This window comes from Entelurus aequoreus, linkage group LG03 (genome assembly GCF_033978785.1).
Source record: "Entelurus aequoreus isolate RoL-2023_Sb linkage group LG03, RoL_Eaeq_v1.1, whole genome shotgun sequence".
Lineage (NCBI taxonomy): Eukaryota > Metazoa > Chordata > Actinopteri > Syngnathiformes > Syngnathidae > Entelurus > Entelurus aequoreus.
The window spans coordinates 55,639,478-55,653,260 of record NC_084733.1 but is presented as its reverse complement, the minus strand read 5'-3'; the positions used below and the strand labels follow the sequence as shown (position 1 = coordinate 55,653,260).

General features: G+C 42.7%; 1 protein-coding gene across 1 annotated transcript; it reads left to right on the top strand.

Moving 5' to 3' along the window:
- The first annotated feature begins 2,756 nt into the window (after window positions 1–2,756).
- ddx24 (DEAD (Asp-Glu-Ala-Asp) box helicase 24) lies at window positions 2,757–13,695 on the top strand. The gene is made up of 8 exons (XM_062042221.1): window positions 2,757–3,783; window positions 5,273–5,695; window positions 5,839–5,992; window positions 6,100–6,606; window positions 9,179–9,254; window positions 11,740–11,928; window positions 12,009–12,138; window positions 12,213–13,695. Exons 1-8 carry the CDS (start codon window positions 3,000–3,002, stop codon window positions 12,485–12,487), a joined length of 2,538 nt encoding a protein of 845 aa, XP_061898205.1. The 5' UTR covers window positions 2,757–2,999; the 3' UTR covers window positions 12,488–13,695.
- The last annotated feature ends 88 nt before the right edge of the window (window positions 13,696–13,783 follow it).

The window sequence follows — 13,783 nt, the reverse complement described above, 5'->3', positions numbered from 1 at the left end:
GAGTAGTCCTGAGTTCAATCCCGGGCTCGGGATCTTTCTGTGTGGAGTTTGCATGTTCTCCCCGTGACTGCGTGGGTTCCCTCCGGGTACTCCGGCTTCCTCCCACCTCCAAAGACATGCACCTGGGGATAGGTTGATTGGCAACACTAAATTGGCCCTAGTGTGTGAATGTGAGTGTGAATGTTGTCTGTCTATCTGTGTTGGCCCTGCGATGAGGTGGCGACTTGTCCAGGGTGTACCCTGCCTTCCGCCCGATTGTAGCTGAGATAGGCTCCAGCGCCCCCCGCTACCCCGAAGGGAATAAGCGGTAGAAAATGGATGGATGGATGGATGAACAAAAGATTTGTATGTTCAGCCACATTGTTTGTTTTACACTATCGCAGTAAAGAATTCAGGACTTTGTATACCTAACAAAGACCGTCTTTAAAGTACCAGTAGAGTGGAAAAACAAGTTTATCTGATAAGACTTACACATTTTGCGACTAAATCGATATGATCAAATAGTATCAATCTCACAGAGATTCCCGAGCCATGTTGAGATGATTAGCTCAAAAGCCACATGCGGCTCTTTAGCGGCGCCCTGGTGACTCATGGAGCTTTTTCAAAAATGAATGGAAATGGGAAAAAAATTGGGTAAAAAATATGTTTTTTGTTGTAATATGGTTTCTGTTGGAGGACAAACACAACACAAACCTTCCTAATTGTTAGAAAGCCCACTGTTTAATAGGTTTGTGTTTATGCTTCACTGATGAGAGTATTTGGCGAGCGCCGTTTTCTCCTACCAATTTCAGCGGCCCTTGAACTCACCGTTGTGTGTACTGTGACTCAACAGTTTATTTCCAGGTATAACTTTCTCCGACGCTGCCACAGAAAGACGTGTTTTATGCCACTCCTTCTTTGTCTCATTTTGTCCACCAAATGTTTTAAACTGTGCATGAATGCACAAAGGTGAGCTTTGTTGATGTTATTGACTTGTTGAAGTGCTAATCAGGCTTATTTGGTCACTGCATGACTGCAAGCTAATCGATGCTAACATGCTATTTAGGCAAGCTGTATGTACATATTGCATAATTATGCCTCGTTTGTCAGTATATTTAATTTCCTTTACTTATGTACCTCTGTGTATTTAGTTTATGACACATTATCTGTATGTAATATTGGCTGCATTTCTGATAGTTGTTTGTGCGCCATGTTGTTCCAGACCACAGCAAACGTTACCCAGCTTGCAAAGATTGTAATAAATCCATTAGAAGAAGACAGCCTGTTGTTTCCTTTAACTTGGACACACACATCTATACCTTTGGCCCTGCTAAGAGAGTCATTTCCAGGTATTATCTCACCCTCTGAGAAGTTTTACTAATGTTTTCCAATGTTGTAAAAATGTGTAGAGTAAATATTAAATTTCAACATTTCTGTAAACGAAGATTTGCGTCAGCCTGCGACACAGTCATTTTGATAGTAGGCTACTTACATCATGTGTTGCCATCATTATAACACTTTAAAGGCCTACTGAAACCCACTACTAACGACCACGCAGTCTGATAGTTTATATATTAATGATGAAATCTTAATATTGCAACACATGCCAATACGTCCGCGTTAGATTAGTAAAGTGCAATTTTAAATTTCCCACGAAATACCCTGCTGAAAACGTCTCGGTATGATGACGTCTGCGCGTGACGTTACGGATTGTAGCGGACATTTTGGGACACCTTTGTGGCCAGCTATTAAGTCGTCTGTTTTCATCGCAAAATTCCACAGTATTCTGGACATCTGTGTTGGTGAATCTTTTGCAATTTGTTTAATGAACAATGGAGACAACAAATTAGAAAGCTGTGGAGAACTGGGACAACAGAAACTCTCACCAGGAGGACTTTGAGTTGGATATGCGGTACCGTGAGTACGCAGCTGCGGCTTCCAAACATTTGATCGCTTGCCCGTACGTGCGTGCCGCTATGTGCATGTCACGTACGTAACTTTGGGGAAATATATGTGCTGTATGAACTTTGCGGAGGTGAACGGTACTTTGGGCTGTGGGATTGAGTGTGTTGTGCGGGTGTTTGATTTGTATTGGCGGGTTATATGGACGGGAGGGGGGAGGTGTTTGTTATGCGGGATGAATTTGTGGCATATTAAATATAAGCCTGGTTGTGTTGTGGCTAATAGAGTATATATATGTCTTGTGTTTATTTACTGTTTTAGCCATTCCCAGCTGAATATCAGGTCCCACCCGCCTCTCACCGCATCTTCCCTATCTGAATCGCTTCCAATGCCCTCTAGTCCTTCACTTTCACTTTCCTCATCCACAAATCTTTCATCCTCGCTCAAATTAATGGGGAAATCGTCGCTTTCTCGGTCCGAATCGCTCTAGCTGCTGGTGGCCATGATTGTAAACAATGTGCAGATGTGAGGAGCTCCACAACCTGTGATGTCACGCTACTTCCAGTACAGACTAGGCTTTTTTATCAGCGACCAAAAGTTGCAAACTTTATCGTTGATGTTCTCTACTAAATCCTTTCAGCAAAATGATCAAGTATGACACATAGAATGGACCTGCTATCCCCGTTTAAATAAGAAAATCTCATTTCAGTAGGCCTTTAATAAATATTTAAATTTTTTTAGATTCCTTTTTTGTATTTGATGTCCAATATGGCTCTTTCAACATTTTGGGTTGCCGACCCCTGAGCTAGCCAGAAAACAACACTGGCCCTTTAAATAAAAGTCAGCTGTCACAGCTACACTACAGATAAAGTTTTTTCAACCCACGTGACCTACTATGGCGGCCCCTCGTGTTGTGTGCGGCTGTTGTCAAAACTAAAAACAATTTAATTCCTATTGCAACTGAACGCATTTCTGAAAGGTAATTTTGCTAACGATAGTCGTTTCATCTGTTAAGTTTGAGACGGGCAAATAAATGTGCGAGGAAGCTATTTTTTAGTGAGAGAATTGCTAACACACGTTGCTAGCTAAACACGGAAGGATTTGGTTAGCTAAACTTTATGCCTTGTTTATTAAAACTAAATTGTCTGGAAATGAAGACAAAGAACACGGAAAAGAAGCAAAAGGGTTTCCCCCCGGCAAAGTCTCGGAAACGGAGCATTCAAATTAATGGTCAATGGAAGGCGATCGAGTTAGAGCCCGGACTTTTCTCCGAGGAGGACCTGAAGGGTCTGGTTTGTTTCGAGGAGCTGAGCAGTTATAGTTTAGTGAACTCCGAAAGCGCTCCAATAAATGCACAGGACGACTGCATACGAGGTAAGAAAAAAGCCAAGAAAAGAAAGTCGACTGTAGTCGAGAAGGGAGATGTGGACAGCAAGCAGTCCGAAAAGACATCTGTACCAGCTAAAAAGAAGAAGAAAACTACTGCAAATGACTTAACCCAAGATGAGATCATCACGGTGGAGGTGACACAGATGGATGCAGATGAAAAACAGGACTCTTTCAGCGCAGAACAACCAAAACTGAAGAAAAAGACTCAAAGAAAGAAGAAAAAGGATCAGAATGATGCTGGAAGGGGCACACAAGAAAACAACCACACCGGCAAAGCAAGCCAAGGTGTAGCAATAAAGCCTAAAAAGCAGTTCAAAAACTGGACAAATGCTGCACTTTCTGGTTTTCATGCGGAAAACACAGACATGAGTGCATGGAAAGACCTCTTTGTTCCCCCAGTTGTGCTGAAGGCCCTCAGCAGCCTCGGTTTCACCTCACCGACCCCAATTCAAGCCTTGGCGCTGCCTTCAGCCATCAGAGACCGAATGGATATACTAGGAGCCGCTGAGACGGGTAAGATATGTTTAATTTAGTTTTATTGTTGCTCAATTAGGGCTGGGCAATATGGCCTTTTTTTTAATGCCTTTTTTTTAATATCTCAATATTTTTAGGCCATATCACGATACACGATATATATCTCGATATTTTGCCTTAGCCTTGAATGAACACTTGATGCATATAATCACAGCAGTATGATGATTTTATGTGTCTACATTGAAACATTCTTCTTCATACTACATTAATATATGCTCATTTTAAACTTTCATGCAGAGAGGGAAATCACAACTAAGTCAATTGACCAAAACTGTATTTATTAAACAATTATTAAGCAGTGGCACAAACATTCATGTCATTTCAAAACAGAAAGTACAAGATTGTCAGAGACATTTTAAAACAAGCTATTAGTGCACTTTTGTGCATGATGTCACACAAGATATTTCAATAACTGTCAAATAAAAATGAGCTGCATAATAGGAAATCAAATCGCTATGTGGTAGGTTACTGCAGACGTTATCTCATTCTGTTGTTCACTATTTTTTTCATACGGTGTTGATGTGGAAATGGTTGTCTCGGCATTTTGTTGGTGTGGCACTGAACGGAGATGTTGACATGTGGAGGAAGCACTCTTCATTCGCTAGCGGGTGACTTTTCAAATGATGCTACATATTAGCAGTAATGCTACTTTTTGACAAATTACGGTTGTCTGTTCAACATATTCCCACTTGAAGCCAAACCACCGCCAGATGATGGACCCCGTGCTGTTTTTCTTGGGAATTAATTCTTCCTTCATTTGTTATCAGATTCACACCTTCTTTCTCATATTACCACTCGCACCACAGCTAACGTTACCCATGCTGCTACCTCTCTGCTCCGCGAGGGCGTATACGTATGTGACGTATGACGTGCCAGTATGTGACGTATGTAAGAAGGTGCGCTTGCTCTCTGTGATAAGGAGACAGGAAAGAGTAGGAAGAGCCTGTAGTGTAATGCCAGCAGCTAAAAGCAACTGCGTGAGAACGTATACTCGAATATCACAATATAGTAATTTTCTATATCGCACAGAGACATACCCGCGATATATCGAGTATATCGATATATCGCCCAGCCCTATGCTCAATATACACTTTTTACCACAAGATCGGAATGTGTCTGTGGAATTGGGTTGGCCGAAAGGGCACTAAATTGTGCATCGTCTTAATTGACATGATTGGCTATGGTGGACGGGTTAAACTGAGCTTTTCTGTTAGTGTCATAAGAAGTATGCCACATGTTTTTAACCTTATTAAAAACATGTGGCCTAAAAAACATTAGATTTTTTATGTTTCCTGGCTTACAGCTAAGTGTGAGCTGAGAATTTGGCAGGGTCGCTACATAGTCACACAATGGGTTTTTGTGCAAGGGCAAACACCTAATCTGAAAACATAACTATGGACTGCCACAAATGAATGAATATATGAGAAACTGATCAGATTTTACACTAATTGTAATGCTCTTATTTCAGGAAGTGGTAAAACGTTAGCTTTTGGAATTCCCATGATCCACAACATCCTGGAGTGGAAGAACAGCTTTAGAAAACCTGCAGACGAACACATTGAGCCAAACAGTCTAGAGCCCCCTAAAGCCAATGAAGGGAGTTCTGAAGAGTTATCTGTGCAGGACCAAAATCAAGGAAGTCTCACGGAGCAGGATGAACCTGCTGAGGAAGACACCATTGTCGATAAGCACAGTAATGAAGATGAGAGGCTGGGATGCGTAAAGGTCATTGAAGATGTGGTGTTAGATTTTGAAGGCAACGCTGCTGAAGCGGGTGACAAAAACAGTGCTGATGGTCAGGGTCGGCCTCTGCTCGGGCTGGTCCTCACCCCCACCAGGGAGTTGGCAGTCCAAGTGAAACACCACATTGATGCTGTGGCAAAGTTCTCTGGTGAGTCCTTTGTACACTCACATGGTTTGCATTGGGGAATTCACCAAATTAACATCCTTAAATGGGAATGTTCTCGACTCCTGCCAGTGTTTTATTGAGCGGAATAGTGCTGCAAAGAGGATAACAATGTTGCTTTTGCACAGACATCAAGACAGCTATTCTAGTGGGTGGGATGGCACAACCAAAGCAGAGAAAGATATTGAATCTCAGGCCGGAAATCGTCATCGCCACTCCAGGTCGCCTGTGGGACATGGTCAAGGAGAGACATCCGCATCTTCTCAACCTCGGGCAGCTCAGGTGAGTCACCCTTATTGTTCTGTACACGCAACAGAGGGTAAATGTGTGTTGTTCCAATGTGAGATAATGTTGTGGTAATAATGATTTGGTGTGGGTCTCTCTTCTAGGAACCTGGTGATTGACGAAGCAGACCGCATGGTAGAACGAGGTCACTTTCAAGAGTTAGAGTCTCTCCTCGAGATGCTCAACACAACTCACTTTAATCCCAAAAGGCAAAACTTTGTGTTCTCTGCCACGCTCACCATGGCTCACAGCCTGCCTACACGCCTGTTGCAGAAGAAGAAGGTGCAGCAGACGGACAAGGTTGCCCTCCTCATGGAGAAAGTTGGGATCAAGTCCAAGCCCAAAGTGATTGACCTCTCCAGGAAGCAGGCCACTGTGCAGACCTTGACCGAGGCCCAGATCCACTGCCAAAAAGAGGAGAAGGACTTCTTCCTCTACTATTTCTTGCTGCAGTATCCCGGTCGCACCATGGTCTTCTCCAACAGCATCGATTGCATCAAGCGGCTCACCTCGCTGCTGGTCATCTTGGACTGCACGCCGCTGCCGCTGCACGCCAACATGCACCAGAAGCAGCGCCTGAAAAACCTGGAAAGGTTTGCTGAGAGGGAGAAGTAAGGCTTTCTGCTAGTTTGTCTTCTCTGAGCTACCCTTTTATCGCTTAGAACAGTGGTTCTCAAACTTTTATCACTGAGTACCACCTCAAAAAACACTTGGCTCTTCAAGTATCACCATAATGACCAACATTAAAATACAGTGGCGTAGTAGGCCCATGTATTCATATTTAATATTTTTGGTCACTCTAACATTACACACAGTTTGAACAGTAACACTATGTTTGAATGTTGAAAAATATAACACTGTACTTTAATCAAGGTATTATTTGGTATACCACTTGATGAGCCCGTGTACCAGTATCACAGTTTGAGAATTACTGGCTTACAACACACGCAAGTGTTTATTGTTGAAATCAATTACTATTTTGCAATTGTGTTCATGTTCATTCGTGTTGTAAATACTGTATTGACCTGAATATTAGATGATCCTGAATACAAGACAACCCCTTTTACAAAAATTCTACAAAAAAATATAAAGACAAATAATCATATATTTCTTAGCTTGAGGAGGTATTCGAAGTATTCCCTCCACCGATCCACAACATCCGCAGTCGAGGTCAGCAAAACACCATCCTCACCATACACAGTGTTGATAGTGCACTGCTTCCCCTTCCTGAGGCGTCCGGAAGTCGTTTTCCATGGCTTCCCCGAACTCCTCCCATGTCCGAGTTTTTGCCTCCGCGACCGCTGAAGCCGCACACCGCTTGGCCTGTCGGTACCTGTCCGCTGCCTCAGGAGTCCTATGAGCCAAAAGAACCCGATAGGACTCCTTCTTGAGCTTGACGGCATCCCTCACTGCCGGTGTCCACCAACGGGTTCTAGGATTACCGCCACGACAGGCACCAACTACCTTGCGGCCACAGCTCCAATCAGCCGCCTCGACAATAGAGGTGCGAACATGGTCCATTCTGACTCAATGTCCAGCACCTCCCTCGTGACATGTTCAAAGTTCTTCCGGAGGTGGGAATTAAAACTCTCTCTGACAGGAGACTCTGCCAGACGTTCCCAGCAAACCCTCACAATGCGTTTGGGCCTGCCAGGTCTGTCCGGCATCCTCCCCCACCATCGCAGCCAACTCACCACCAGGTAGTGATCGGTAGAAAGCTCCGCCCCTCTCTTCACCAGAGTGTCCAAAACATGAGGCGATGATGATCCGATGACACAACTACAAAGTCGATCATGGAACTACGGCCTAGGGTGTCCTGGTGCCAAGTGTACATATGGACACCCTTATGTTTGAACATGGTGTTCGTTATGGACAATCTGTGACGGGCACAAAAGTCCAATAACAAAACACCGCTCGGGTTCAGATACGGGCGGCTATTCTTCCCAATCACGCCTCTCCAGATTTCACTGTCGCTGCCAACATGGGCATTGAAGTCCCCCAGTAGAACGAGGGAATCACCCGGGGGAGCACTCTCAAGTACTCCCTCGAGTGAATCCAAAAAGGGTGGGTAGTCTGAGCTGCGGTTTGGCGCGTAAGCGCAAACAACAGTCAGGACCCGTTCCCCCACCCGAAGGCGGAGGGAAGCTACCCTCTCGTCCACCGGGTTGAACTCCAACGTGCAGGCTTTGAGCCGGGGGGCAATAAGAATTGCCACCCCAGCCCGTCGCCTCTCACTGCCGGCAACGCCAGAGTGGAAGAGAGTCCAGCCCCTCTCGAGAGAACTGGTTTCAGAGCCCTTGCTGTGCGTCGAAGTGAGTCCGACTATATCTAGCCGGAACTTCTCCACCTCGCGCACTAGCTCAGGCTCCTTCCCCCCCAGCTAGGTGACGTTCCACGTCCCAAGAGCTAGCTTCTGTAGCCGAGGATCGGACTGCCAAGTGCCCTGCCTTCGGCTTCCGCCCAGCTCACATCGCGCCCGACCTCTGACCCCTGCTATGGGTGGTGAGCCCATTGGAGGGGGGACCCACGTTGCCTCTTCGGGCTGTGCCCTGCCGGGCCCCATGGGGACAGGCCCGGCTCGCCATCGTGCCCCACCTCCGGGCCTGGCTCCAGAGGGGGGCCCCGGTGACCCGCGTCCGGGCGAGGGAAATCTGGGTCCTTTGCTTTTATTTTTCATGGAGGTCTTCGAGTTGCTCTTTGTCTGATCCCTCACCTAGGACCAGTTTGTCTTGGGAGACCCTACCAGGGGGCATAAAGCCCCCGGACAACATAGCTCCTAGGATCATTGGGACACGCAAACTCCTCTACCACGGTAAGGTGGCAGCTCAGAGAGCTTAGTGATTAATCACCAAGTTAATCATTTTAAATATATTTATTAAACAATTACAAAATATTAAAAATAGTTTTGCAAGGTTCCATAAATGTACATCATAGCAATGCAGACATTTGATTAGTGTCTCGATATGTTTGTACATATGTTGTACGAGGTTAAAAAAAAAAAAAATCCCAAAATTGTTATTTTGTCCTATTTACCCTTTAAAAATATTTTAATGCACTTGGGTTTTTCACGTGACATTTTCCAGGTCTTGTATCCCTCATTGTGGGTTGGTGTTAGTTTTTTTGCAAAAGCCTCGACTTATATACTATTGGTCTGTACATTTACCTTCATGGTTTTGTCCACAGTTGTGTTTTACTGACGACTGATGTGGCGGCAAGAGGACTGGATATTCCCGATGTCCAACATGTCATTCATTACCAGGTGACCCCTCTTTGTTTTTTTTCTAAATAAGTTGATTTGATTTATTTAATAAATTCACAGCAGATTTGCTCATTTGATTACTGGAGGCTGTTTTTTTTTAAATGGCTAGAGTTGGAGATGGTTGATGCTTGTTTTTGGGCTCTCAGAAGAATACTTATTAAGGTTGCTTGCCAAACAACCGTAAAATGAGTCCCCTGAAAAATACTCTAAAAGCCTGATTTACTAAAGGTTTGCATTTACTAAAACATGTGCAAACCTAATAGCACACACAGAGTTGATCTACTAAACGTGTGCACAGTGGATTGCGTCTGTTAAGTGAGCAGAATAAGATGTGCAATTCATTTTTCGTCTGTTTTTATATGCAAAATATATGCTTGTCATCAAAATGCCTACAACACTGGAGAAGATGCTAACATAATTATTTAGCATGCGTAATGTGATTAATCAGCACTCATCGTTTTGCATGCACTAATTTGCATTTTATTTAGAAAGATATGCAAACAGATAGTTCCACACACGGTTGCAGAATCAGTGCTCGCATTGCACAGACAGGCGATGGACAGACAGAATCCTTCGTCCTACGTGTGTCATCATTTTGGAAATAAAAAATATTAGACATTGTCTATTTAGTAGGGATGTAATGGCATTATAAATACTGCTGCATTTCAGTTTCAAAGTGTTCTCAATAATACTGTGACGTGTGACGGTATCAAACGAAAACTTGGTGAGTGTAGTTGTCTTCTGGCGTTTTAGCGTTGGCCGGGTCTGTAAATAAACTACATCTCCCAGAATCTTCTGTGCAGTGCAGGAACGGCAAGATGAGGGCGTTGAATGCCGTAAGCAGGAAGTGAAGTTTGTTCATATTCGTTGTAGATAAAATTAATAGTTTTTTTGGACATTAAATCTGTCCATAACTGGTTGAGTTATGTTGCTGACAGACAGACAAACAAGCCCAGGCTAAAACATAACCTCTTTGGCGGAGGTAAGAAAGTCTGCGTTCTGCAAAGCAAAGCGCACCGCTTTTGTTTCAAGCATTTGGAAGGCGACACACAGCCAGCCGGTCTCGTCGTTCCGGCACCGCACGGCGGGAAATCACCCCAAAAAATGCTCAACGCGGGAGATAAAAGTTAAAGTACCAATGATTGTCACACACACACTAGGTGTGGTGAGATTATCCTCTGCATTTGACCCATCACCCTCACCCCCTGGTAGGTGAGGGGAGCAGTGAGCAGCAGCGGTGGCTGCGCCCGGGAAACATTTTTGGTGTTTTAACTCCCAATTCCAACTGTTGATGCTGAGTGCCAAGCAGGGAGGTAAAAGTACATTTAAAAAGCTACTTTATACATCCTCAATCCATCCATCTACTTTTCAAATGCAAAGGGGCTAGAGTGTAGTCCAGCTGCACTCGGTGGAAGGCAGGACTGGACAAGTCGCCACCTCATAAACCGTCACACAGAAAATATATTTGATGCCAAACATGAGTTTGTGAGGTATTTAAATTATAATGTTATATTGTTAGTTTACTTTTCTGAGAATCAACAATTTCCAGACTGATATAAAAAATTACTACGATAAAGGACATGGCTTGTCAGAAAGTAAAAGTTGAAAGACACTAAACTGAACATTGTTTTACACTTGTTACACTGGATGTTGTTTGTTATTGTTACTTTAAAGACATCAACTGTAAGTTATTCTTTTACATTTTTACTTGATGTTCCTGCACAATTATTTGCAGTTAGAAATACTTGTTTGAAGTAATAAATATGATTAGAACATTTTAACATGATGTTTGTGTTCAATTACAGTAAGTGTGTTTATTCTTAACATCTGACACTTGATTTTACACACCAAGCTTTTTTTGGACAATAATATTGTACCGAGGCCTTAATACTGTGATAATATCGTAACGTGAGATTTTAAACGTTTACATCCCTAGTATTCAGCAACATAATTGTATCATTGTAAAAGGGGCTTATTCAAACAAATTCAATTGATAGTTTTGATGTCATTTAGTTGTTTTTTTAATGACGTTAATTTTTTTCACATAGAATGTATAATTTTAAAATATTTTTTTAATGGAAAAACACTTTAAGCATGCATTATTTTGCATCATGAGCGGAGTAAATGCAGCCTCTCCAACCTTTGGCAGTTAAAAAAAAAAAAGGCTTTCATTGTAGATGCACTTCGGACCGTGTCTAAATGCCCATAAAAAGTAGTAAATGTCTCCTGCATATTTAAAAACATATCAACACGCTACAGGTAGGAGCATGATAACATTAATGTGCAGTAAATGAGTCTTTCCGTAGTGATGCCCCGTATAGTAGACGCAAAATCCTCATTTGAATAAGGCAGTCTGCACCTCTTTTCAATCGTGCGTGCACTGTTAGTAAATTGGACGCAACACGCTCACTAATAGTACACACTATTTTGTAGATTGCACATGCTCAGTCAATCAAGCCCTTAATGTACCTAATTCCACCTCCAGGTTCCCCGCACTTCTGAGACATATGTCCATCGCAGCGGCAGAACGGCTAGAGCTACAAAGGAGGGTCTGAGTTTACTCCTCATTGGTCCAGAAGACCTAATCAACTTCAAAAAAATTTACAAGAACCTCTCCAAGGACGAGGAGTTTCCTGTTTTTCCCACAGAGAGCCACTGCATGGAGGCCATCAAAGTGAGTGCTCTAACTTCATTATTTTATTATTTGTCCTTTAGGCTTATATATTTATTATATGTGTGTGACTCTCACAACAGGAGCGTGTTGAATTGGCCAGACAGATAGAAAAGATTGAGTTCTTCAATGGCAGGAAAAAGCACCACAACTCCTGGCTAAGACAAACAGCAGAGGCCATGGACATTGTCCTTGATGAGGACCTCTTACTTGGTAAGACCCAGAACACACACAGTAAATCAGTTTAGAAGAAATCAAATGCAGCAAACTGGGCATGGTGTGTACAGGAGGTAACGGCAGGGACGAGGAGGATACCAGTGGGGAAAAGAAGATGGTGAAAGGCATGAAAAAACACCTGAAGCATCTCATCTCGCAGCCCGTGTTCAGGAGCGTGACAAAAACCAAGTACCCCACTCAGATGGGACGCCTGTGCCTGGATAAAGTGTCTGTCGTAGGGGAGAAAAGTGCCATCTCAAGGGTTTCAGCTGAGCAGAATAAGAAAAAAAAGATTGGCGGTCCACCACAGGGCAAAAAAAAGCAGCAGCAAAAAGAAAGGCACTGAACACTTTAGTGGATACATAGAATCAGGTTGATCAAAATTGGACAGTGTGTTTTGGAATCAAGTTACATTGCAATTTTAATTGATTATATTTTAAATAAAGAATATCCTTTTTCTACAGTGAATGCTGGCAGATGCTCTAACTTAGTTGTACAGTCTCAAGACAAAACCATTAGGTCCACTTTTCAGTACCGCTATAACTGTAATATGAGAGTTTAAGCGATAATCTGTCATTGCTTTTACTTGTTTGCTCCAAATTCAAGAGGCGGTCAGTCACTTTTTGTGCGTGTCGCTACAGGCTTCTCTACACACTTTAAATAAAGCTTTGGAAGGAACTATGGCATCTACAGACGTGGGAGTTGTAAGTTTGATGATTTAGTTTTTCGTCAACAAATGAGCACATTTTGTCTAAAATGTGAGCACACTGTTAGCATTGTAGCTCACATTGCTATGTAAGTGTTAATTTGTGTAATATCACACTCCTTATTGTGAAATTTTGTGCAATATATGACATTGGATGAGTGTAGAGTTACAGTGTACACTACTTTGTACAATTACATAAGTGTGGACAGATGATGCCTTAAAGTAAGAATTGTGTTTAATCACATTGTCTATGCAGAGCCGAGGTCTCTGATGCACCACCCTCACAGGGCTCAATGACAACCTTTTTAAAAGAGGAAAGAAGACACTTGTAAATACTTCACTTCATAAAGGGGCTGAGGGTGTTAAGCTCAACTGCAAAGAGGACCAGGCATTTATCTGAGGGAGCAGTCTCCTGCCTCTTACATTGTACATGCATTCATACATACACGCATGTACAGTACATCTTGTCCTCACAATCCCTGTGTTTCTTTTGTCTATCTATCCTCTTATAGTTGCCTAACACCAAGTATATTAAAACAGTAAATAGACAAATTATGCAGCAGGAAAATTATCTATTTTTGTTTGCAGAATGACTCTGTACAACATACAGTAAGATGGCATCTAGATAAACTATAGTATTTTCCAAAATGGCTGGACAGGGTTACACTCTGATGCGCATGAAAAATGTCAATGAATAACGGGGAGCGTTATTTAAAATTTTAGCGCAAACATGTTCGTAGCCCATTCCTGGTCTGTCACTGATCATTATTTCAGGATTTTTTAATTTTTTTTTTACTGTCCCTGTGAGTGCATACTTTACGAATAAAATTTGGAGGCAAAAAAGTTAATGGGATTTCATTTTTAAGTTTTTGAAAAAAAAAAATGTTGCTTATATTTATAATATACGCTAAACTATTGACATGTGAATGTGTTTCC